The sequence below is a fragment of the Scyliorhinus canicula genome, chromosome 10 (assembly GCF_902713615.1).
Source record: "Scyliorhinus canicula chromosome 10, sScyCan1.1, whole genome shotgun sequence".
Lineage (NCBI taxonomy): Eukaryota > Metazoa > Chordata > Chondrichthyes > Carcharhiniformes > Scyliorhinidae > Scyliorhinus > Scyliorhinus canicula.
In genome coordinates this window covers 25,256,016-25,283,044 of record NC_052155.1, presented here as the reverse complement: position 1 = coordinate 25,283,044, position 27,029 = coordinate 25,256,016, and the positions used below count along the sequence as shown (strand labels likewise).

Genomic DNA, 27,029 nt, shown 5'->3' with positions numbered 1-27,029 from the left:
TAGATGTTTCTAAAATGTTGCTGCTGTGTGGTTTAGTACCATTTTGTTCTCATTCCCGATTTCCTGGCTCTCATTTGTTAAATAATTTTCATGAGTGAACCCCAACTCACCTGTGCTTTCCAAAATATCTTTACCCGCCTTCATAAACTCTCAGCAACGTGCCCAAGTTAATCTTTTCACAGAATCACCGTATCTCTATAGTACAGAAGGAGGCCATTCAGCCCATCGAGTCGCACTGTCCCTCTGAAAGAGCACCATACCTAGGCCCATACCACCACCATACCACTCCCCCGCCCTATCCCCGTAAACCCACCTAACATCATTGGACTGCGGGAGGAAACGAGCACCCGGAGGAAACCCTACGCAGACACGAGGAGAAAGTGAAAACTCCACACAGTCACTCAGACAAGTCTGGAACTGAACCTGGGTCCCTGTCGTTGAGAGGCAGCAGTTCTAACCACTGTGCCACCCTACCACTGTGCCATATATTGTTAAATATATTTTAGTTTGGAGTTATCCCTTGGCCACCAGATCTAGTAAGTGATAGATTGCCGCCAACGTGGACCTCATTTTAGATTGTAACTAATTAACTAATGAATGCATTTATTAAAAAAAAAAATTAGTGTACCCAATTCATTTTTTCCAATTAAGGGGCAATTTAGCGTGTCCAATCCACCTAGCCTGCACGTCTTTGGGTTGTGGGGGCAAAACCCATGCAAACACGGGGAGAATGTGCAAACTCCACACGGACAGTGATCCAGAGCTGGGATTGAACCTGGGTCCTCGGCACCGTGAGGCAGCAGGACTAACCCACTGCGCCACCGTGCTGCCCCATGAATGCACATCTTAAAAAAAATGAAGTGTTGACCTTTCTCTCTTGAGGGTTTGTATTGAAGAGTGACGATGAATGCAGTTGTCTCGGCCTTATCAGATTCCATTTGGAGCTAAGGTTGCCAACTGTGACCAAATGTATTCCTGGAGGTTTTATCATATGGCGTCCCTCTACTCTCCAGCCATTGGTCGGCCAATGCGTCCATCCTTATAATGCACTGCCAACTGGAAAGTAAAAAGACTCATTACCAATTGGATGATGCTCGCCTTGTCAGCCAAACAAGACTGCTGGCCAATCCTGGAGGGTTGGCAACCCTATTGGGAGCACTACTTTCAGTTTTAGCTACTGAATCATTGGTATATGCATTGGCCTTAGAAGATGTTTGTGAAATCTATGCCCTGTAAAATTGCCAAGAGATTTCCCTTGAGATTTGTAAAGGAAATGAGTGCCTTGTAAATGTCCTGAGGATGGACAGTTTGCTGTTCAGCTGCTGAATTGAGTGCTGGGGTATAAACAGTGAATACAGGCTTTTAAGCAATTAAGTCATAAAGTATTATCCCTGGCTTGACTCCAGGGAAGAGGCACTCGGTGGGCTGCGAGCAGGTCATGACTCCTAATTTGTTGTGTAGGTCCCTTTCTTAAAAGATAAGGCTGTAAGTTTGAGAGGGGGTGGGGGGGGGGGGGGGGGGGGGTGGAGGAGGATTTGGAAAGGCTGACTTGTCTGAAAATGCTCAGAAGACTTGATTGTAGGGCATCGTCAGATGTCAGATGTGTCATTCGGGTAGAATTTTGCTTTGATAGAAAAGTAGTGGTCTTTCTTGGTCTATGCGTTTCCCAGCAGAAGACTTTTATTTCCTCTATAACCCAAGCAGACCTATTGGTTTATCAAAGCAAGGTACTTCTAAAAATAAAGGTCCAGAGAGTAGAAGGGCTGGAGGGACGATCTGTAAGGGGTGAGGCGATTTGAAGACTGTGCACAATCAATATATTGCTGGGCTGGGAGCCAATGGTGTGTGTAGGTTAACAATAATGCAAGTAAGGGGCGGCATGTGGCGCAGTGGTTAGCACATGTCCCCATTACACTTTCTGCCACTTGTCTTGAATCTATGTCCCCTGGTTCTAGAATTCTCCACCAAGGGAAACAATTTTATCCTGAGCACTCTATCCCTTCCCCTCAGAAATTTTTCCACCTCAATTAAGTCACCCCTCCGCCTTCTTTATTCCAAAGCCAGAATGAAAATAGGTTAAATATGTAAAATAATTATTCCTTGTTCCAGCTTTTGACAAGAATGGAGCAAACCGGCTTGGACGCTGAAGGAATTCTCCGTGTACCGGGATCCGCCTCACGTGTGAAGGTAGGAGTCACTTCCCATTCGCCTTCTCCTGATTAGTCTTCATTCCAGTGTCATGGCACAAAATAACTGGTGCTCGTTTGGTTTGTGGTCTTCCAAAAGGTGAATAGTTAATTCCTGTGGGCAGCATTGCTGATAATAGAGTAGACGTTTCAAAGCTATGATGCACAAGCCAACAGTGGGCCTCAAGTTAATCATTGAAACTCAATTGTTTCTGATCTGAAGATATTTTGAAGTGAAAAGGTGTATTAATGCTTAATAAATGAGTTTTGTATCATCACGGAATGATCATGCGATGGGCATGACCCAAATGTTTTTGTTTGTTGAATTCCTGTTCTCAGTACAGGGTACAGGGTGAAAAGGTCAATAGGGGCAGCACGGTAGCATTGTGGATAGCACAATTGCTTCACAGCGCCAGGGTCCCAGGTTCGATTCCGGCTTGGGTCACTGTCTGTGTGGAGTCTGCACATCCTCCCTATGTGTGCGTGGGTTTCCTCCGGGTGCTCCGGTTTCCTCCCACAGTCCAAAGATGTGCAGGTTAGGTGGATTGGCCCTGATAAATTGCCCTTAGGGTCCAAAATTGCCCTTAGTGTTGGGTGGGGTTACTGGGTTATGGGGATAGGGTGGAGGTGTTGACCTTGGATAGGGTGCTCTTTCCAAGAGCCGGTGCAGACTCGATGGGCCGAATGGCCTCCTTCTGCACTGTAAATTCTATGAAACTCATGAAGGAGGCACGTGTATCTTGACGGAGAGTGGGAGAGAATCCGAGGGCAGTTTCAGGAAAAGCTAAAGAGAAAGAGCTCCGAAATGGAGGGCAAAGTAACATGGGAATAAAATGACTCTTCCCAAAAATGACGAGGCCGGGATTCTCTGGTTTTCCCGCTAAAATTGGGATTCACGCTGGGCCTCAGACCAATCACGGGTCTCCGGTACTTGCCCATCTGCCATAACGGGCTTGATGTCTAGAGTGGGAGGGAATCCTATTGTTATGCGAAACCCCTTGTTCCCATGTAATTAATGGGCTTGAAACCCGATTCAAAGCCCTCCTGTGATGCTCCTGCCTCCTCCAGCAGGAAGGCCTCGACAAGCGTGGAACTGGTACATTCAACCCCGAGGAAATTCCCTTTTGTAGCCGGTATGAGCAGTAGGTGTGGCCTGGTCACTTTGAACTGCTCTGCTTGACAGCTGCAGAGTAGATAGAACAGTTCACTGACACAAGCCAGGAAGCCTCAAGTACTTTCCCTGTCTCCACTGCTGCTCACTCAACCCCAAGCTTTTAACACTGATTTTGTTTTTTAAGTTTCCGAGCCTTTGAAATCTTTGTTTTCATTCAATCTCACAGTCCAGTACCTTTGACTAGCCTTTCATTGACAGCTTCATGTTTTTTACACAGCAGGCTTTGTTTATTTCTCTTTCCCTTCACGGTTGAATGCACCTGAAGTACCCCGATTGTTCCTAACCAACTTGTCTCGATTGACAGCTGCAGGCAACTTTAAAGCAACTAAGTGCTTTCAGTCCCTCTTTTCTAACTGCAGCTGATTAAATGCCCCACTGCCTTCAAACTCACCAGGAGAGAGGGCATCAAATTCTGCTCAATGACACCAGTGGAGTTGTATCGGCTTAGCATGTCCTGTGTCCTGGCACTTGCTCGGAGACATCATCAGACGATCAGCACATGCGCAGAATGCTGAGGTCACTGAGGATTGGGAACCACACTGTTAAACACTCTGGGAGAGAGCTGTGGTGATTGATTGCGTACGGTATAGGGGTTATGAATTGTTTTCACGTCACCTTTGACATAAAGTTACTGGCACCAGGTCCCTAACTTTCGGATTTTGGGCCGTCCAATGAAATTGCGTGTCGCACGTGTCGGGCTCTCTGAGGAATGAACTCACCGCCGGTGTAATGGAACGGAGGGGAGAGAGCATAGCTGAGGCCCCCATGTGGATCATTTGCCCTTCCCTCTCCACTCTCTCTAAGCTCATCCCTCCTGACTACACTCACTCCTTCCCTGCTCCTTCTGGACTAACATTCCCTCCAGCCCACCTCCTGCTGCTCCAGCCCACCCTGTGCTCCGCTCCTTCAAGGCCCTATCTTTCAGCTGAATGAATCAATAACCAATATCCTTCCACAACTAATGTCGCAGAAAATAACATGACTTTAATTAAAGCACATTTAAATCTTCAATATTTACTTGATCCCGACAATGACAGAATTAACTATTCAGTTAGTAAAAATGTGTTCTGCTGTATATAAATGGTGACAGACTCACGGGCTCCATATCCATACAGCAAGTACTTGTATTAATTCCCCATTGTATTGCAGAAGACATGGGGTACTATCAGGGCTCAGACTCTATTAGTTCAGGCAGCAAAGAGACATTTCCTGCTTCTGTTCAAATGTGTCTTTTCCATATCTGTTGCTTAGTAAAACAAAATTAGGCTGTTTGGAAGAAGTGGAAGACACTGACGAGTGACTAATCCTCCAAACATCTCCCTTCGCTGCCGATGTACTGCTCTCATGTTGCCTTATATGTGCATTAGAAGATCGCAAATTGTGTGTGTCCCAAACTCGAGACACAAATTCAAAGAAGATGAGCAGCGTGTGGAATCTGGACCCCTCCTGCTTCAGACTAACCCACCATTGTCTCATATTAAAACATTCCCTGCTGCCTATTGATGGGATCCTGATCCTGCCCCAAGTATCAGAGGGAAACAAAGTATTTCCATCACGGAGAGGACATTGGAAATGTGAGTCACCACATGATAATCTCACAGAGACGTTTCTGTATACAGATCATTGCTGATGGCAGACTGCAGGCTGCCTGTCTTTGTGACAGTGGCTGGGAGTGGGTCTAGCATAGACCAGGACAGGGCTCGAAAGGAGAAGGGGCAATATCAAATCTGTTAAATAAAGACACAAGTTTTTGAAACAATGAACTTGACGGCCTAAATCTTTTGGCTTCACACCAGGGAGGCCGAACCTTTGTTCCTGAAAAATCATGGGCAGTCAGTTTTCCAATATGCACTCCAGGATCGTCAAGGTTTCTTCCTTTGGTGCCAAAGTGCAACCTGGGAAGTTCCAAATTTATAAAATCCGTTTGCCGAACACGATATCGTGGTCAAAAGTTTCCTGTCGTTCCCGCCAACAGGATCTTCCAGTCCCGCCGATGCCGATCCCCTGCTGCAGGTTTCCTGGCACCAAAGGTTTCGAACCGGAAAGGCTTTTGGCAACGGAGAAACTGGAAGATCCTGCCGCTGGCCAATGACAGGCCACCTGTACCACCGCAAAACACACGGCAGGGTGTTGGGAAGAGGGGCGAAAAATCCTGCCCCATGATTATTGACTGTATTTGAGAAACAATACATCAGCCAGTGTACCGCATAAAGGCATCACAGTGGTTAGCACAGTTGCTTCACAGTTCCAGGGTCCCAGGTTCGATTCTCGGCTTGGGTCTGTCTGTGCGGAGTCTGCATGTTCCCCCCCCGTGTCTGCGTGGGTTTCCTCCTGGTGCTCTGGTTTATTTTTATTATATTAAATATGCAGTCCTGTTTTAGTTAACAGTCTTTTTTTAAAATTTAGATTCATTTTTTCCAATTGGGGGTAATTTAGCGTGGCCACTCCACCTACCCTGTACATCTTTGGGTTGTGGGGACGAAACCCAGGCAAACAGGGGGAGAATGTGAAAACTCCACACGGACAGTGACCCAGAGCCGGGATCAAACCTGAGACCTCGGTGCCGTGAGGCAGCAGTGCTACTCACTGCGCCACCGTGCTGCCCCTGTTTTAGTTAACACTTGACTGTCACATGTACAGTGTTTAAATGATGAAGATGATTTGTGCTTCACACCACGAGGGTAGGATTTTCTGGTCCCACCCACTGCTGGGATCATCTGGTCCTGCCGAAGGTCAGTGGACTTTTGGCTGGCCTGCCGCATCCTCCTGGCGGATCCTGCCGCATCCTCCTGGCGGATCCCGCCACAGCGGGGTCGGAATATCTCTAGGCTGCGATCTTTCCAAAATGGAACAAAGTCCCCGAGCGAGCACGTTTAGCTGCATGTTTCCCGGCACTCACAGTGCTGTTCATGACTATTTAATGCGACTCACTTTGACTAAGGGCTCTGTTATGGGCCAGGGTTTAGAGAAGCCCAAAGTGTATCATGGAGTTCACCTCACCCACAACCTTTAATAGATTGTGGTATGGGGAGCACACGGCCCACTCTACAGGTATTATACAGCAGAAATGAAAAAGTAATTTTTAAAGCAAAACAATGTTTATTCTATGAACTCAAGTTACCCTTTTTAAAACATACAGTGAACATCTTAGCAACTATTAATTCAAATACAAACCCCAAAGAATACAACACTAAGTAATGCTTAATAACTTCCCAAACAACATCCAGAAGTCAGAAGAAACAGCTTTTAACAGAAGCACATCAGGTTTATATTCACTACTGAAAACATATTTATAATTCTGAATTCACCAAATGATCAAGAGATAGTCTTTTCATGGCAGAGAGATCAACTGTACACCTGCCCTGTCTGGCTTCAGCTCCAACACTCAAAACAAAACTAAAACATACGCTGCAGCAAACAGCCTAAAACGAAAGTAAAACGCTGACAGGTAGCCCAACTTCACCCACTCTCTGACATCACTGCAGTAGTAAATACCCATTTCTTAAAGGTTCTCTTACTACAGATATTTATATATTTCATTTCATTTTCATATACACACCCATTTATAAACACCCATTTCTTAAAGGTACTCTCACATGACAGGTCTAAATAAGGAAACTCACAGGCAAGGCCACACAGCCCAATTTTTTATAATGGGGTGCGCGCTCACCAGAACTCTGTTATAGTGAGGGTTCGGAAACATCATTTTTAAATGGCATCCTGATCTACGAGGCCCACAAAAAAAATCCCTGACCTCCCCCCCCAAGCCTGCAACGGTCCCCATGCGAAGGTGACCCTGGCACCACCATCACCGGGCAACACCAGACAATCGAGCGTGCGTGCATAAAATTCCATCTTGGCTCCTTGGCAGTGCCAACCTGGCACCCTGGCAGTGCCCCTGCCAGCACCACTTGGGCACCTTGGCAGTGCCAGGCTGGCACCCAGGTGGCACTGCCAGGGTGCCCAGGTGGCACTAGCAGTGCCAGGGCACCACACTGCCAAAAGAGAATGCAGCAGGGGGCTTCCAATCCTCTTGGAGACCCTAATGGGTGCCGCTCGGTCTGGTCCCCGTTTGTGGGGACCAGTACCAAACGACGCTCGCTCGGGGTCCTCAAGGCAAAGGGATTGAATCCCAAAGTTTCAGGTTCCCCGGGAATCTGCACATTAGAGTGAGACTTGCTGCCTTCCTCTAACATGCAGATTTGCCAAAAACTGATCCTGCCCATTGTGGGCAGGATTCACTTTGCAATGTCTTCCAAGATTGCATTGGATCACATGAGGTGTTGCGAGCCAGGTATTTGCTGCCTTAGTGCCCTTATCCTTCAAAATCTGCTGCCATTATGTAACCTCGGCACCAGTGTTTGACCATGAGTTCAGTCAGGCACACCAAATTCAATCATGCACTCAGATTGTTTTTATTTCACCTTCAAAATAATCCCTGCGTCTGGCACCAGTAACAGCTGTTCCATTAGCCACCACCTTCCCAATTTCTGGAGCACCCCTCAGCACCTCGACCCTGGACATCGGAAACAGGAGAAGGAGAAGACCATTCGGCCCTTTGAGATTGCTATGTCATCCAATAAGATCATAGTTGACCTCCTCCCTCAAAGTCCACATTCCAGAGAATCATTTGCAATGCTGTTTCCCACTCCTGTATTGTTACCTTTGGCGTCCCTCAAAGTTCCGTCCTTCTTCCCCCTCCGTATTTCTGACCTATATACTGTCCCTTGTAACTGCATTAACCTTTCTATAGTCCACACACAACCATTGGGTACCGTCTAGTTTAGGTACCATCACTATGGGTGAGCTCCATTGGCTGCAACCCACTTGAATTATGCCATTTTTAAGCATACTCTCAATCTCTTTGTTAACCTGTGCCAATTTTAAAGGGGTAAGTCTATATGGATGTTGTTTGATTGCAACAGCCTTTCCCACATCTACATCATGTATAGCCATTTTCGTACTTCCCAATTTATCTCCACAAACTTGCCCATGTGATATCAATAACTCTTTCAGGTCAGTTCGCTTTTCCTCTGGAAGGTAACGCAAGAATTTATCCCAATTTTTAAGAACATCCACACTTTCCAATTTAATTTGAGGTATGACAAATTCACAGTCATCTGGATTTGGTTTTTTGGTTTGTCATTTTGTGTTAGAATCATTAAAACCTCCTTTTTCTCTCCTTCCCTTTCAAAGTACCTTTTAAGCATATTCACATGACACACTCGGTGAGTCTTCCTTCTATCTGGTGTTTTTACCACATAATTCACCTCACTTAATTTCCTTTCAATCTGATAAGGTCCACAAAACCTTGCTTTTAATGGTTCAAGTACCACGGGTAACAATACTAAAACTTTGCCTCCACTGGCAAAACTACGAACTTTGGATTTCTTGTCCGCAACCCGTTTCATCACATTTTGTGCAACTTTCAAATGTTGTCTAGCCAATTCACCTGCTCTATTTAATTGTTCCATAAAATTTGACACGCAATCCAATAATGTAATTTCCGATTTCTCACTCACCAATTTTTCCTTAATCAATTTAAGTGGTCCTCTTACCTCATGACCAAAAATTAGTTCAAAAGGACCAAATTTGGTTGACTCATTAGGTGCATCCTTAATTGCCAGTACAAATGGAATTCCTTTATCACAATCCTCTGGATAATCTTGACAATAAGCCCTTAACATTGCCTTTAATGTCTGATGCCACGTTTCTAACGCTCCCTGCGATTCTGGATGGTGACTTCTTTGAATAACCTTGAAGTAAAATTCAATCCTTGATCCGATTGTATTTCTGTGGGTAGTCCATATCTAGTAAAGAATTTAAGTAATGTCTCCACAATCCTTTTAGCTGTAATATTATGTACAGGAATGGCCTCTGGAAACCTAGTAGACACATCCATTATAGTCCAAAGATATTGATTCCCACTTTTCATTTTAGGAAGCGGTCCTACGCAATCAATTAGGACCCTTGTAAAAGGTTCCTCAAATGCTGGAATGGGTATTAAGGATTGGATTGTATTGGATTGGATTTGTTTATTGTCACGTGTACCGAGGTACAGTGAAAAGTATTTTTCTGCAAGCAGCTCAACAGATCATTCAGTACATGGGAAGAAAAGGGAATTAAACAGAATTCAAGAAAATACAAGAAGATACATGAGAATACATAATAGGGCAACACAATATATACAATGTAACTACATAAGCATTGGCATCGGATGAAGCATACATGGGTGTAGTGTTAATGAGGTCAGTCCATAAGAGGGTCATTTAGGAGTCTGGTGACAGTGGGGAAGAAGCTGTTTTTGAGTCTGTTCGAGTGTGTTCTCAGACTTCTGAATCTCCTGCCCGATGGAAGAAGTTGGAAAAGTGAGTAAGCCGGGTGGGAGGGATCCTTGATTATGCTGCCTGCTTTCCCCCGACAGCGGGAGGTGTAGATGGAATCAATGGATGGGAGGCAGGTTCATGTGATGGACTGGGCGGTATTCACGACTCTCTGAAGTTCCTTGCGGTCCTGGGCCGAGCAGTTGCCATACCAGGCTGTGATGCAGCCCGATAGGATGCTCTCTATAGTGCATCTGTAAAAGTTGGTAAGGGTTAATGTGGACATGCCGAATTTCCTTAGTTTCCTGAGGAAGTATAGGCACTGTTGTGCTTTCTTGGTGATAGCGTCGACGTGAGTGGACCAGGATAGATTTTTGGTGATGTGCACCCCTAGGAATTTGAAACTGCTCACCATCTCTACCTCGGCTCCGTTGATGCTGACAGGGGTGTGTACAGTACTTTGCTTCCTGAAGTCGATGACCAGCTCTTTAGTTTTGCTGGCATTGAGGGAGAGATTGTTGTTGTTACACCACTCTGCTAGGTTCTCTATCTCCCTCCTGTATTCAGACTCGTCGTTATTCGAGATCCGGCCCACTATGGTCGTATCGTCAGCAAACTTGTAGATGGAGTTGGAACCAAGTTTTGCCATGTTTTGTCAAGGACGCTGGTTTTATCACTGCTTGAGGTTTCCCTATCACTTGACATGTGTGACATGATTGACAAAATTTAACTACATCTTTATGTAGTCCAGGCCAATAAAACTGTTTTTGTGTTTTAGCTTGAGTTTTCCTTATTCCCAAATGACCTCCCACTGGTATCTCATGTGCAACTCGCAACACCTTCTTTCTATACCCTACCGGCAATACTACTTGGTGAACTTCTGCCCACTTTTCATCCGCCTGGATATGTAAGGGTCTCCATTTTCTCATCAAGACATCACTTTTATGGTAATAACACTCTGGTATACACTCAGATTCCTCTTCCATGTATGCTTTCAGATGCATCCGTTTTATTTCTATATCTTTTTGTTGTAACTCCGCCAATTTTCCTGAACTAAAAATATCTGCCTCATCTGCCACCTGTTCTTTTTCAACCATCTGATCAAAAATTGTTTCTGATAATTGCACTTCAACTTCATCTTAACACTTTGATTTCTCCTCTTGTCTTAACCTGTGACTTTGCAATCTTGTTACTACGCAATCCCAGGATATTCGTCCTTCAACACTTCAGTTGTCTGATTTTCCACTGGTTTATTAACCACAGTAGGCATCACTCCCACCTGCGATCCAGCTATGTCATTGCCCAAGATAAACTGTATTCCTGGACAAGATATTTTCTCTATTACTCCTGCTACCACTTCACCAATCTTCACTGGACTTTCCAACCTTACCTTATAAAATTGAACACGACTCCTCTCACCCTGAATTCAACATACCTTTTCTAGCAATATTCTTCCCAGACTACATAACTCCTCATCTCTTACCATTAAAGATTGACTAGCTCCCATATCTCTTAAAATTGTGACTTCTTTACCTGCTCCTCCTGATACACATGAGTAATCTTTACCTACACAAGTAAATTCTTTAAAGTGTTCTGGCACCTTCTTATCAATCACCTCTTGATCAGGCCAAACAATCTTTTGCATCTCCTTCGCTTCACTTGGGCTTTCTATTACCACTTTAACAAACCCCACTGTCTTATCCTGTTTTACCACATCAGCCTTCCCAATGCTTTTCTTCAACCACCAACACTGTGACTTTACATGGCCTAGTTTATTACAGTGAAAACATTTGAAACTTTTCATTCCTTTCCCACCCTCCTGGATTTATTTTTTAATCTTAGGTACACTCTCCTTATTATCTCCCATCAGATCACCTTTACCTTTACCACTTGAGTATTTCTCATGTCCCCAGTTTCTATCCCTCTCAGGCTGAAACTGATGTCAGAAACCAAGCTTTGATTTATGATCTAATTCATAATCATCTGCCATTTCTGCTGCTAATCTTGCAGTTTTAACCCTCTGCTCTTCCACATGAGTTCTTACTACATCAGGAATTGAACTTTTAATCTCCTCCAAATTAAAAAAACAATATTAAAACCAGCACGTGGCAAACAAAACAGAACCAAAATTAGGGACAGATTTCACAGTCTGAAGTTGTTGACTTCAATGTTGAGTGTGGAAGCTTGCTGTTCCTCAAGATGCTGCTGAGAGTCACTGGAATATTGTAGCAGGCCCAGGACGGAAGTGGCAGAAGGATAGAGAACCATAGAACACAGATGTAAGGTAACTGGTTAAAGAAACAAAGCAATATGAGAAAAAAATCTCTTCAGACAGCGATTGGTTAGTGTCTGGATTACAGTGCCTGGAGTGTTCAACTGAGGCATTCAAAAAGGAATCGGACGATGTGCAGGGGGAGAAGGCAGGGGAGTGGCACCTGGAAATGTTCATTCAGAGAGCTGGTGCAGGCACGTTGGGCTGCATGGCCTCTTTCTGCACTGTAATGATTCTGTGAGGACCGAACTCCATTCTGGTTTAATTTAATCGTGGGCAGAAAATATTTTTAACTTGCTTCTGCTAGGCGACCTTTAGTGAATACATGTTTAACTTTGGGGTCATCCTCTGTAGCGTCCAATATCAAGTTAAGAGAATTGTAGGGAGGAGTTTTGAAACTATTGAACTGTTTGAAACTAATATAACTAATATATTCCCCCCAAAATCAGCGTTGTGTTCTATTTGAGCCACAAGATCTGAATTGGATTCTAATTTATGTAATTTCCATTTTCAGAATTATCGACAAGAGTTGGAGGCAAAATTTTACAACGACACCTTTGACTGGGACCAAATCCATCACAATGATGTGGCGTGCCTGTTGAAGACCTTCATCCGAGAACTTCCCTATCCTTTACTCACAGTGGAGTACCTTCCAGCATTTGTAGCTGTGCAAAGTAGGACTTTGTTTTAACTTAAATATATTTTTTGCTTTTAATGCCTGTTGACACCCCGCTGTCTTTTATATTTTTTTCTGTCTGAGTATGTGTTCTTGTAGCAGTGTTCACACACAAGTATTCTTCTGCAGCCCACCTGTCCCCCTCCCTGTCCCGGAGTTTGTCCACATTTCTAATGTTGAGAGAAGACATAGTGCAGGCCCCCCCCCCCCCCCCCCCCCCCTCCCTCGGCGGTGGCCTGCCATTGGCTGGCAACAGGATCTTCCAGCTGCTGTCAACGGGGTTTCCCATAGTTTTCACCCTCTGCCACTGGGGAGCCCACGGAGGAGTGTCTTTGTCGGCGGCACCGGGGTGTGGCTGGAAAGTCCCGCCCATAGCCTGCGTCTCGGAGTTCCCCAACGTTGCTCAATGTTGCTTTGAGTGTTTCTCCCGTGTCTGCTGGCTGGAGGTATAATGGCCTGAACTTTGCAGTTGTAATTTTGGTGAAATTGTCAACATTCTGTTGTCATTACTCTTCGAAAACCAATCACGTGTGGAAAACCGAAAGTTGCTGTGTGCCCTGTTGAAACCTCCAAAGAATGAAATCCATTAAAAATCATTGACCTGCCAAAAACATGCGCTTTATCACTATTGCATCCACTGTAAAGATCCTTGAATGGTCTGCATCTTGCAGAATAATGTATATCCGGATCTTTAAAAGGCTACTATTCTCATCATTACTATAAAACAGCCTCACTAGCCCTGAAAATCTCATTTTACATTAATGATAAGATGCCACATTTTAATTTTAATAAAATTTCATTCGGGTTTAATTTAATCATGGGCAGAAAATATTTTTATCTTGCTTCTGCAAGGCGACCTTTAGTGAATATACATTTAGCTTTGGGGTCATCCTCTGTAGCGTCCTGTAGATATATCAAGTTAAGAGACATGTAGGGAGGAGTTTTGAAACTATTGAACTGTTTGGAACTAATAAAACTAATATATTCCCCCCCCCCCCCAAATCAGCGCTGTGTTCTATTCGTAAACGCACGTGTATGTGGGAGGAGGTGGTATAGTGGTGATGTCACTGGGCTGTAATCTGGAAGTCGAGGCTAATGCTCTGGGGACAGGGGTTCCTATCCCACCATAGCAGCCGGTGGAATTTATATTCAATTAATAAATCTGGATCTAGAAAGTTAGTCTCCGTAATTGAGACTATAAAACTATGATAGATTCTTGCTTTAAAACAATTTGCTCCATTAATGTCCTGTAGGGAAGGAATTCTGCTGCCTTACCTGGTCTGACCTACATGTGGATCCAGGCCCACAGCATTGTGGGTGACTCTTACCAGCTCTCTACAATGGCCCAGTAAGCCAATCCATTCAAGGGCGGTCAAGGATGGGCAACACCTGCTGGCCTGGCCAATGATGCCCAAATCCTTTGAAAATATAAAGAGAGTAACGCATATCTCAATTATTTATTTATATGAAATGTATTTAAAAGCCATTTTCTAGTTTGCAGTTTGTGAGGCTGCTTCAATGTGATTGGCTGTTCAGCCCAACTGATGCCATTACTGGTGCGGGACAGCTGGAAATCCCCTTGACTTGACACCAGATTCAAAATAACAGGAAAGGGGAAATGCAGGCCACACAGATCATGAGATCTTCATGTGCAGTGTAATTTGAGGTCAGCAGCAAGTGCTGTCACTTTGCCTTTATCATTGGGGCCATTGCTATGTTCTTGTCACCCCTTCTCAGGCCAGGCTGTGCTGTCACCTGGTGCTCCATCTGACAAAATTCCAGCCAAACACATACGTTAATTTTTCCGTTATGGCTCCGCTAGCAGAAGCCATCTCTGAGTCAGAAGATTGTCCCACTCCAGGGAGTAAAGACTCCAGCTGCCCTGGTAGATGGCCATAGGAAATCCCGTGGCACTATTGTAGAGAAGAGCAGGGCAGTTATCCTGAGTGTCTTGGCCAATATTTATTCTTCAATCAACAGCACAAATATAGATTTTCTGGTCATTCCCTTCACTGCTGTTTGTGGGAGCTTGCTATGTATAAATTGGTTGTCACATTTCCTACATTTCTAGTGACGGCATTCCAAAGTACTTCACTTGCTATCGATTGCTCTTGGGGTCATGAAAGGCAGAAATATAAGTCTTTATTTTCCTTATAGTCAGGAAGTGATCGGCAAATGGTTTCTTGGAGCTCCCTCCCGAATAGGTGTACCTATGCCACATGGACTGCAGCGGTTCAGGAAGGCAGCTCACCACCACCTTCTGAAGGGCAATTAGGGAAAGGAATTTTTACAAATGCTACCACATATTTTAAAAATGCCTTCATATATATATTATATATATATTATAGATATGTATATATACGTATAAATGTTACACTAGATGCTTGCATTTAAAAATCCATTCTGATATATAAATGCTATAAATGCTACACTAGACGCTCACATTTAAAAGTGCATTCAGATATATAAATGCTACACTGGAACCCCTCATTTAAAGGTACAAGGTTATTGGGCAGCAGTGCCTGACTCAACATTGGTTGACACTGTCCATAAATCTTCTGTTGCCAGAATAAGAGGAAAAAATCTTTGTTTGTATACAGCACCTTTCATAACCTCAGGATGTCCTGGAGCATTTTACAGCCAGTCGTACTTTTACATTTCACATTTTGAACTGTAGTCACTGCTATAATGTTGGCAACACAGTAGCGACAATTGGTTCCGAAACCTCCCACAAACAGGAATGTGATAATAATCTGCTTTTAGTTATTGGCCGAGGTGTAAATACTGGCCATGGAAACAGGGAGAACCTTGCTGTTCTTCTTCAAAATAGTGACATTGGATTTTTTTTATTCACATGAGAGGCAGTTGGGAGCTCTGTTTAATGTTTCATCCGCAAGCTAACGCTGCCCTTTCTGTTTGTACAGAAAATGAGATTTTGCATCTTAATAACTATCTTTGTTGTGGTTTCAGATATCTCACCGACCAAACTGCAGTTACAGGCCCTACACCTGATCATGATGTTACTCCCTGACCCCAACAGAGACACTATCAAGGTATGTATGGCTGCAATGTGATAGAATTGGGGTCTGCCTGAATTTCAACCTGTATAATGAACAGCAGAGTACATCAGGCCTATTGTAAAATATTCTAAGTATGTTCAGTTACACGCAAGGTTAAATATATGGTACAGTAGCATCATGGTGGTGTTACTGGCCCCCAGTAAGGTCAAGGCCTGAGCTGGTGATCAACAAAAGGTCAAATCTCACCACTGCAGCTGGGTAATTTCACTGGAATTCACCTTGCTTTGACACAATGGCCACATCTGCTAAATCTCGCCAGTCCACCGCTCAGTACCTGTCCACACAAATGTGGACCAACAATAACAGCACCTCGGGAGGGGAGGGGGTGCGGAGTCTCGCAGACCATTGGAGACCCCTGGGTGGTGGGGGACAGGGCAGGATGATACCAGGCCCTCCCCTGGCACCCTGGCAGTGCTGCTGGGCATTGACTATGGGCCTCCTTCTGCACTGCAGGGATTCTTGGGATTCTATGATGTTACATTTATATGAAATTTGATACTGATGAAATTAGAATAACTTGTTTCAACTCTGTCAGATGTCCTTGAGATGCTTACACTTCCATATTAACTTTGTTGATAACAATTTTCCATTGCCAGAGAAAAGTTCATTCTCTTTTCCACTTTTACTAATGATTCACCAAAAAGGACTCCTGGGTTGCCCCCCTGATAGTAAACGTTGTGTTGATATTGTAACTGATTTGTGTGAAGTGAAAGACCCGGGCAGATAAAACTGGTGACTGACAACAAATGAAAGGATTTGTGGTTATATAAAGTATCGTTCACTACACACCGAAAGCAGCAATCCCAATTTACAGCTCCTTCACCCTCACACAAATCCTGCGCTGCCCAGGAGTTTGATGATCCTCTTTGGTTTCGGTCACTTTGTGAAACATCTGGGGCGGGATTCTCTCAGCCCAGGGCCGGGCCGGAGAATCTCCGTGACCAGCGCGAATCGTGCCATGCCGCCCTGACGCCGGAGAATCGACACCATTGACGCCGGCATGGTTGGCGCGGCGCCGGTCGGGGGCCATTCTATGGGGCCCCCCCTGCTGATTTACGGCCTGGAATGGGCCAAGCGGCCGTTGTTAAAAAACCCGAGTCCTGCTGGCGCCATTAACACCTGCTCTCAGCCGGCGGGACCTTAGCGTGGAAGGGTCCGGGGGCGGCCTGTGAGGGGGGAGGGGGTCCGATATGGCCTGGCCCCGATTGGGTCCCACCGATCAGCGGGCCGGCCTCTTGGGCTGGGAGTCTCCTTTCTTCTGCGCTGGCCCCTGTAGCCCTGCGCCATGTTGCGTCGGGGCCGGCGCGGAGAAGTGAGCCACTGCGCATGCGCGGGTTGGCGCCGGCCCCACTGCGCATGTGCGGACCCCGTGGCGCCCAGTTCACGCCAGGGTGAGCAGCTGGAGCGCCGTGGATCGCTCCAGTGCCATGCTGGCCCCCTGTAGGGACCAGAATTGCTGATCCTGAGGCTGTGTTGACGCCATCGAGAAACGCAACGGCGTTTCTGACGGCGTCAACACTTAGCCTCAGGATCAGAGAATCCTGCCCCTGCTGTGGGGAAAGAGCAGGGGAGTGGGACTAATTAGATCACTCTCAGAGCTGCACAGTCTTGATGGGCTGAGTGGCCACCTCCTGTATTGCGAACCTCTACAATTCTCGGACATAATTGTATTGATGCATTTGGAATGGCAAAAGGAGTAACCCTAACTTCATAACTCCGGAAAATTTAAGGTCTGAACAACTAGCTGGATTGAAAAGCACATTTGATATTAGTAAGTCAAAGGAGATGCTGATTAAAATTAATTTGCTAATCCATAGTTAATTCACCGAATTGGTTCAAAATCCCTTACTCAGAGTTTATAGGTTGATTTCTTGCAAAAATAGTATATTGTACAAAATACACTTCCTGCATATTGTTTGTAAACAGATGGTGCATTACGGTGCCCAATGTTAGGATGCCTAATCTTCTGAAAATATGGGTAAGTGTGGAATGCAAATGCAATATTCTCTGTATAAAGTAAAAAGTGGAAGGAAGGTAGAAGGAAGGAATTGAATCTTTTCTTCCTTTGTTGTCCCCTCCTCCCACTCCAGGCATTCTTGGAATATCTCGGCAAAGTCGTAGCAAATGAGGCCAAGAACAGAATGAGCCTGTGGAATGTCTCCATGATCGTCGCACCGAACCTCTTCATGTGCAAAGGGAGGAGTGGAAACCACCAAGAGGCCGAGGCAGCCACTAAAGCTGCCAACATCGTCCAACTGCTCATCAAATACCAGGACATCCTGTGGACTGTGAGTGAGCCTGCGCCGTCTCAGCACACTACACTGCTAATTCCTTTTCTGCCATCCCCCTGTAGGCCAGGAATTCAAATGAGAACAAGCAATCGGGTAGCCGGCTTCTGAATGTCCATCCACGACAGCCCTCGGAATCTCCGGGAATGAAAGGATTAATTTTCATGCCACTGCTGCGAGCAAACTGGGAGAAAATTCACAGGGGTGTGATAGCATAATGGTTAGCACAGTTGCTTCACAGCTCCAGGGTCCAAGTTTCGATTCCCGGCTTGGGTCACTGTCTGTGCGGAGTCTGCATGTTCTCCCCGTGTCTGCGTGGGTTTCCTCCGGGTGCTCCGGTTTCCTCCCACAATCCAGACATGAGCAGGTTGGGTGGATTGGCCATGATAAATTGCTCTTGGTGTCCAAAAACAAAAAAAAAGGTTAGGTGGGGTTACTGGGTTACAGGGATAGGGTGGAGGCATAGGGTGCCCCTTCCAAAGGCCGGTGCAGACTCGATGGGCCAAATGGCCTCATTCTGCACTGTAAATTCTATGAAATTATCATAACTGCCAGAACTGAAATGAAATGAAAATCGCTTATTGTCACGAGTAGGCTTCAATGAAGTTACTGTGAAAAGTCCCTAGTCGCCACATTCCGGCGCCTGTCCGGGGAGGCTGGTACGGGAATCGAACCGTGCTGCTTGACCTACTTTAAAAGCCAGCGATTTAGCCCAGTGAGCTAAACCAGCCCCTGCAAGGGTTAATGAAGTGTCGAGAGTAGCCACTAGAGGGAGCTACAGTTACAACTATATAAGGAAGTGATGCTAAGCCTTGTGGGAGAGTGTGTGCAGGAGTTAGCTCGAGAAAGTCAGGAGTACAGATAGTGTAAGTGAGAGCAGATCATAGTTTAAACTGGTAGAGAGATTAACTGTAGGTGAATGTAGTTTAGACAATTGTGTATTCTTTCGGAGTATGTGTTGAATCCAAGTTAGTAGTGTTAATAAATTAATAGCTTTGTTTAAGTTCATGCCATTTTGTGGTCTTTGTGAGCACTATGCCAACCATCCTGAAATAAAGAACAAAGAACACCACTAAATGGGCCCTGATACAATTACATTTTTCGCAACGATTTCCTTTGGCTGTAAAAAAAACATTGGGACCTGGGAATAAATGCCGTTTGATATACAGTGAAGTATCATCCAATTGGTTAATGAAGAGTCCATTCACTTGCTGAATGGCATAGAACAATGTCGTTCAATGAATAATTGAGTAAAAATGCCCAAGGAAAATGAAAAACAAAGCAACCCGAAACCTTTGAAGGCCCCAGTGGTTTTATTTTCTGTGTTGCTCAGCGGAGTGTCCTGGAGATTAATCTTTAATTGCTGGAGAATCCCGGACAGTTCTGGAGAGTTGGCAACCGTCTAAAGTGAATAAAGTGTCCTGAGCTGCAGTATGGAACTGGGCAGATTCTTAAAATTTCGAGTGAGCATTTTTTACTCGTGGATTGAGTGAACATAAGATCGTACAAAATAGGGAGCAGTCATAGGCAATTCGGCCCATCAGTCTTGTTCTGGTCACTCAGTTGGATCATGGCTGACCTTCCACCAGTTTAGCTACATCTATCCCTTTTGTTTTGAAACATACTCCATGTCTGAGCATCCACAAGCTCTGGGGTAGAGAAGGTTCACAACCCTTTGAGTGAGGAGACTTCTTCACATCTCAGTCCTAAGTAGCCCAATGAGAGAAGAAACAACCTCCAGCGTCAACCACTTAAAAGCTTCTTAAGAATTTAAAATGATACATTGGATACAACTTGGTGGCAATCCAGGCCAATGGATTCAAACATGGGCCTGGATCTTCCGGCCCTACCTGTGGTAGGGCTCGTCACAGTCCCAGAAAACCCTGGCCATGTTCCTCTCCCCTCCGTGTCAGCGACAGGAGATGAAGGCCTCCTCTGTCAACATTAAATGAAGTGAGTGGAGAGTTAGAGGTCATGGACAAAACCAAAGCATGGCTAGTCTGGCACCGATTCTGTAATCTCACTCAGTGATGGCATTTAAAGGCTGACTTGACATGGGGAGAATTATGGAACCGCGTTAATAACAATTGCTCTGATGAGTTTGGTAATGAAGGATATCACTGGACAAGCTTACATAAAGCTTAAAGTAAAGTCCATTATGCGATGGTATCATTTGCATTACAATTATAAAAATCTGTGTTTAGGCGGCACAGTGCGCAGTGGTTAGCACTACTGCCTCACGGCGCTGAGGACCCGGGTTCCATCCCGGCCTCTGGTCACTGTCCATGTGGAATTTGCACATTCTCCCCATGTCTGCATGGGGCTCAACCCCCCACAACCCAAAGATGTGCAGGGTAGGTGGATTGGGCACGCTAAATTGCCCCTTAATTGGAAAAAAATTGGGAACTCTAAATTTATATATTTTTAAAATCGTAATTAAATAAATAAAAATCTGGATCATCATGCAGTCAGCGAGGTCGTTATCAGCTTTAAAGGACTCTCCTCTGCTCACCTCAAGAATAAACTTGAGCAGCAGCCACAGGTGATCATTTGCTATTTGTGCTGCTTTCGTGCAGATATACATATGTCCTTTCCGAGTCAGGCCCAAATCTGCTGCGCTCGGGTTCTGCCATTAGTTAGACTTTGCGTATTCAGGCCTTTACATCTTATGTGGCAGGTTGCTGGAATCCCTACAGTGCTGAAGAAGGCCATTCAGCCCATCAAATCTGCACTGACCCTCTGAAAGAGCACCCCACCTAGGTCCACTACCCCGCTCTATCCCTGTAACCCCACCTAACCTGCACATCTTTGGACACTAAGTGGCAATTTTAGCATTGCCAATCCACCTAACTTACACGTCTTTGGAAGCACAGGCTCATAATGTCGCAGTGAGGGAAACTAGGCACCTGGGACCTGGGTGAACTGGGGCGAGCAACAATGTATGTCCTTCATCAAACAGACCGACGGATTGTGAAACGAGCAGCGGAAGAACTGAAAAGGAAGGGAGATTATTCATGGTCGAGACAGGAAAATAAAAGAGAAATGGAGAGAAAGAAAGATTGGGTTAAGAGAGATAAGAACAGAAACATTTTTGTTGAAAAAAATGTTACATTTTACATTTTCAAAATCTCCGCAAAACCTGAAGGGGGTGAGACTCCACTCTTTAGTAATAATTAACTTCCATTGCAACAAAGATTGGCAGTTATTAGCAGATCACAATGTGGAAAGGCTGCATACTGGAATAGACAAGATATAACTTTTTGTGATTAGTTTAGTTTTGTCCAGTGTTCAAATAGAGCAAATTCACACCATTCAATGCATTTCACTGGTGAAGCGGACAGAGAGATGTCATGTTTATGAAGATTACAGTGGTGCAGCGTTCCTCTTGACAGTACCGTTTGGCTATCTGGGGTTAACCTCACGCCTTTCCCTCAATTGAAGTTGCTACAAATGCGTATTTGAAGCGTCACTGGCTTCACCGCCATTTTGACAGGAAAATCTGGACCACAGATTTTACAACAGTAACAGCTATTGCTTTTCTCCCCTCTTTCACAGATTCCATCCTTCATGATTGCCCAGGTGCGCAAGATGAACGAAAGTGAGAACAGAAGACGGACAAGAGTGACGTGGCTGACGACTCCGTTTTTCTTCTCTCCTGCCTTCAGGGGAAACGGCTCTCCCCCGCTGGGTTCCTCCCCACGAGGACGCAACCGAAACCAGGAGCCCGCCTTGTGGGAGCTCCCAGGTGTGAACTCGTGTTCTACCACCTTAGGGCACAGCTTAAAGGTACGCTCCTTACCTTATCATTAACTCGCCAAGTTTCCTTTTTCTTATATCATAGAACCATCGCAGAAAAGCACAGAATTGTTATGATACAGAAGGAGGCCATTTGGCCCATCGAATCCGCACCAGCTCTCCAAACGAACACCATGGCTTGGTGCCATTCCCCTGCCTTTTTCCCCCTACCCCTGCACATTATTTCTACTCGAGTAACTATCTAATGCCCTCTTGAATGCTTTGATTGAACCTGCCTCCACCACGCTATCAGAACGTGCATCCCAGACCCGAACCACTTGTGAAAAAGGTTTTCTCACATCGCATTTCCTATTTTTGTAAATCACGTTAAATCTGTGTCCCTCGCGATCTTCATCCTTTTCCGAGCAGGAAAAGTTTCTCCCTTTCTCTCGGTCCAGCCCCCTCATGGCCTTGACCATGTCTATCAAATCTTTTCTCAGCTGCCTTCTCTCCAAGGAGAACAGTCCCAATCTCTCCAAACTACCCTCATAACTGAAGTTTCTCATCCCCGATGGCATTCTGTCCAGTGAGTTCACATCCTTCCTTAACTGTGGCACCCAGAACTATACACAATATTCCAGCCGAGGTCTTGTATAAGATCAGCATAACCTCCTTGCTCTTGTATTCTGTGCCCCATTAATAAAGCCAAGAATACTATCTGCTTTATTAACTGCTGTCTGTCCTCCACCTGTCCTGCCACCTTCAACGATCTGTGCACACATACAACCAGGTACCTCTGCTCCTGAACACCCTTAGAAATTTAGTCCCTACTTTATATTGTCTCTCCATGTTTTTCCTACTAAAATGCATCACCTCACATTTCTCGCATTGAACATCATCTGCCACCTATCAGCCCACTCCCCCAACTCGTCTGTGTCCTTTTGAAATTTGACACTATCCTCTTCTCAGTTTACAATATTTCTAGGTTCCGTGTCATTTCAAAACTTTGAGATTGCCCCCTGCACACTAACATCATTGCAAATACCACCAGAAATCTTCCTCCAGCCCGAAAAATATCCATTGACTGTAAATATCTGCTTCCCATTACTCAGCTAATTTTCTATCCAGATTGCTACTGTCCCTTTTATTCCATGAACTATAACTTTTCTCAGAAGTCTGTTGTGTGGCACTGTATCGAATGCCTTCCGAAAGTCCATGCACACCATCAACATCATTACCCTCATCGATCCTCTCCGTTACCTCAAAAAAAAACTCCAGCAAGTTGATTAAATACATTTCCCCTTTCGAGACTATAGACACTTACAGAAGAGGTGGAAGCCATTCTGCCCATTGCACCCATGCTAGCTCGTTGAAAGATCAGTTGTGGCCATTCTAGATATTTCGCCAATGGTTTTAAATCTATGATCTGTGGTTATTGACCCATTTGCCAGAGGGAATAGTTTTTTCTCTATCTGTTCTATCAAAACCTGTTGCCCTCGACAACTTCCATTAGATCACCTCTTAAACTCTTCAGTTCCAATGCCGACAATCTTAACTTTCACAACTTCTCCTCATAATTGAAGTTCTTCACCACGGTACCATCCCCTGTACTCTTTCTGAGGATCTGTTGTCTTTCCTTATGTGCGTGCGGTGCCCAGAATTGCCCACCATGCTCTAGATGTGGGGCGAGATTCTCCAGTTCCCCCAGCCACATGTTGCCCAGCACCCCGCCGTTTGCTGGCGGAGGGATTCTAGCTTCCTGCTGCTCATCATTGGGATTGTAGCGCGCAAGTCACCACAAAATCCGCTGGTGGATATTGGTTGCCAGCAGGAAACGTGAATCGACAACGACCGGAGAATTCCAGCTGTAATTTATAAAGATATTGGGTGGGATTCTCACATCCTGAGGCTAAGTGTTGACGCAGTCGTAATCACCGTCGCGTTTCTCGACGGCGTCAACATGGCTTCAGGAGCAGCGATTCTGACCCCTACAGGGGACCAGCACGGCACTGGAGTGACCCACGCCACTCCAGCTGCCGATCCCCGGCGCCAGATGGACACCGCGGGTCTGCGCATGCGCAGTGAGACCGACGCCAATGCGCGCATGCACAGTGGCTGCTTCCTCCGTGCTGGCCCTGACGCAACATGGCGCAGGGCTAAAGGGGCCGGCGCGGAACAAGAGAGGCCGGCCCGCCGATCGGTAGCACCGATCGCAGGCCAAGCCACCACGGAGGCCCCCTCCGGGTCTCCCCCCCCCCCCCCCCCCCCCCACCCAACCAGGCCACCCCTGGATGCATGCACGCCGAGGTCCTGCCGAGTAAGAGCAGGTGTGAACGGCGGCAACGGGACTCGACTTTTTTTGCGTGGCCGCTCGACCTATCCTGGGCGCAGAATTGCCGGGGGGGGTGGGTGCGCCAATGGCGTTGATTCTCCACTCTCTGGAGAATCGGAGATTGGCGTCGGGGCGGCGTGGCGCGATTCGTGCCCGTCCTGGCGATTCTCCAGCCCTGGGCTGAGAGAATCCCGCCCGTTGTTTAATGACTTTTCTTTTATATTCTGCCTCTCAGCTTTGAATCCATTTTGCACTGCGGTTAAGTAAATAGAACCAGCGTACAACATCTTGAGAGAATGCTGTTGGTTTAAAGAAAGGAATAGGTAGAAGCACGAAGTGATATTTGTATGAAATTTTAAAAGATTTTCTTTTACTTCACAGTCGGACATACCAGAGGGAGTTATCCGGGTCTACGCCACCCAACTATCAAAGGTTTCGATGGCCATTCAGCTTGATGAGGAGACAAAAGCCATAGATATTCTTGCTCGGTTTCACTGTGAAAACAGGTGAGTTCATGGGGGGGGGTTTGGAGGTGGGGTGGGGATGGGAGGGTAAATCAGTATTAATGTTGATGGCGTTTTGGAGATTCTTAGTAACTGGGTGAAACTCTTTTCCACTTTGTGTGATGCTGCAGAATTCCACACACAGCTCAGCGACAGACAGTAAATCCCCCCTCCCACCCACACATGACCTATTATGCCTCCTATGTCAGCTTAGTGCCAACCAATGTCCCCCCCACCCACCCATACCCTTTACCTTTCCACCTACCATATCAACTCTCACTGGGAGGGCCACAAGGTCCATGCTGAGATAAGATAAAATAAAGTTCTTAAGTGCTTGCTGAGAAATTCAATATTTTTTAAAAAACAGTCTCATTGATTAAAAAGCCTTTTACTATGTTTAACTTCCTTTACTCTCTCACAAAAACAGGCAGTGGAATTCTTAAGTCTCACTTCAAAGAGTTTGCAACCACTTGGAGCTGTCACTCCACTGTGGCAATGAAAGGTTGTGAAATCAGTCATGTAGCATTCATCCTGCAAGGATAACCTCTGGTTTATATCAACAAAAAGAGTGAAATAGCAAGAACTGATTTTTTTCTTTAACACTGCTGGCAGTCTTATTCATATCTTTAACGGGCAGGAGTTTCAAATGCTGTAACAGCTCATTTTGACAGTTCAAATGTGTTCAAGCACTTTTTATGCATGTTCATGTCTACTTTCAACAAACCAAAAAGGCATGCGGCCTCTCCCAAAGGGCACCTTGCCTCTCCCAATGGTTTCCTGGAACCATATCCAAAAGGGTGCCTTACCGCTTCAAAAAGTACCTTAACTCTCCACAGAATTCCAGCAACTTTAGACCTTCTGCCAGGTCTAAAGAGCACAAGCCATACTTTGGGCACGCCACCCTCAGATATCAGATCAGCCTGAGAGCTGCACTTTAATATGTGTAGCTGCCTCCAGGGACCACGGATGTGCATGTCAGAACCCACCCAGAGTACCCACCCACCCCGAAACTGAAAGGTGCCATGTTCAGGAGTGGGACTTGTGGATTCGGTCCTCCGTAGCCATTTCTGTGATCATGACAGAGATGCTTTCAATCTTTTTTGAAAATTCAGGCCAAAGTATTTTATTGGTGCTAAGCACTTGGGTGTCTCAAACACTCGCCTGTTTCCCAAGGAAGAAACTGTCCCTCTTGCTTTACTTTTTCCGGAGAAGAGCAAAATGATAAGATAGTCACAAAGAAATCCAATAAGCAATTCTATACTGATTAGCTCATTCTTATACTGGTTCCTCCGATTCCAGAGAATCTAGTGCTGTGGAGCTAAGCTCTGTTCAGCACGGTCTGCACTGCATTAGCTGATCTCACTGGAAGCAGGAACAGGGACATGGCGATTAGCATTGGGGGCTGGGATTAGCGACGGGAGAATTCCGCAGAGTTTCCGCTACCGATTCCCATCTCACGATTCCCGCTAGCTAGCGATGGTTAAGTATCCACATGAAGCGTGACCACATAGGCAAGATGGCAGACGATTAATAATAATAACCTTTATTAGTGTCACAAGTAGGCTTGCATTAATACTCAATGAAGAAAGTTCCGGCTCCTGTTCGGGTACACAGAGGGAGAATTCAGAATGTCCAATTCACCAAACAAGCACGTCTTTTGGTACTTGTGGGAGGAAACCGGAGCACCCAGAGGAAACCCACGCAGACACAGAGGAGAACGTGCAGACTACGCACAGACAGTAACCCAAGCCGGGAATTGAATCCAGGACCCTGGTGCTGTGAAGCAACAGTGCTGACCACTGTGCTACCATGCCGCCCTATTGCCGGAGCTCATAGTACCTCAGCAAAACTGAGGGTCTTTGGGATAGGAGAACTAAAGGAGAGGAATGGAAAATTCCCCAGATCGAAAAAAAATGGGGGTTAAGGAATTCAAAATTATAACATTAAAGGAATGCCGCGGCAGGCAGCAGTGGCTGTCTGATCCTTTCTTGCACAAGGAATGATGTGGAGATGCCGGCGTTGGACTGGGGTGAGCACAGCAAGAAGTCGTACAACACCAGGTTAAAGCCCAACAGATTTGTTTCAAACACTAGCTTCCGGAGCACTGCTCCTTCCTCAGGTGAATGAAGATGTATGGGCCGAAAGGCCTCCTTCTGCACTGTACTGACTTAATGGCATGAATGATGACTGAAATGTCTTTGTCTGTAGTTGTAGCTCATCTGTACATTTTTTGCTTCAGGAGGGAAATGCTGAGTGTTGCAAATAGCATCCTGGAAGTGAAATCTGGACCAGATGACAGATTTTGTAGGAAACATCTGTGTAGGAGGATAATGGCCACGGCAGAGTGCTTCATAGCAAATGAATTCATTTTGACTTACAGTCTGAAACACTGATCCCTTTAGCAATGCTGGTTGAGATGCATTCTGAGCAGGGCCACAGGAGAGCTTCTCATTTAAAAAT

General features: G+C 45.5%; 1 protein-coding gene across 5 annotated transcripts in view; it reads left to right on the top strand.

Annotated features, from left to right (window-relative positions):
* Positions 1-27,029, top strand: part of arhgap28 (Rho GTPase activating protein 28) — a 221,860-nt gene that overhangs the window by 183,092 nt on the left and 11,739 nt on the right. For all 5 annotated transcript variants that reach the window (XM_038808723.1, XM_038808724.1, XM_038808727.1 and 2 more), the window contains 6 exons: positions 2,110-2,187; positions 12,470-12,629; positions 15,602-15,684; positions 17,802-17,999; positions 21,555-21,785; positions 24,448-24,572. In XM_038808723.1, coding sequence (XP_038664651.1) covers positions 2,110-2,187; positions 12,470-12,629; positions 15,602-15,684; positions 17,802-17,999; positions 21,555-21,785; positions 24,448-24,572 — 875 coding nt within the window. The remainder of the gene's footprint in view (positions 1-2,109; positions 2,188-12,469; positions 12,630-15,601; positions 15,685-17,801; positions 18,000-21,554; positions 21,786-24,447; positions 24,573-27,029) is intronic.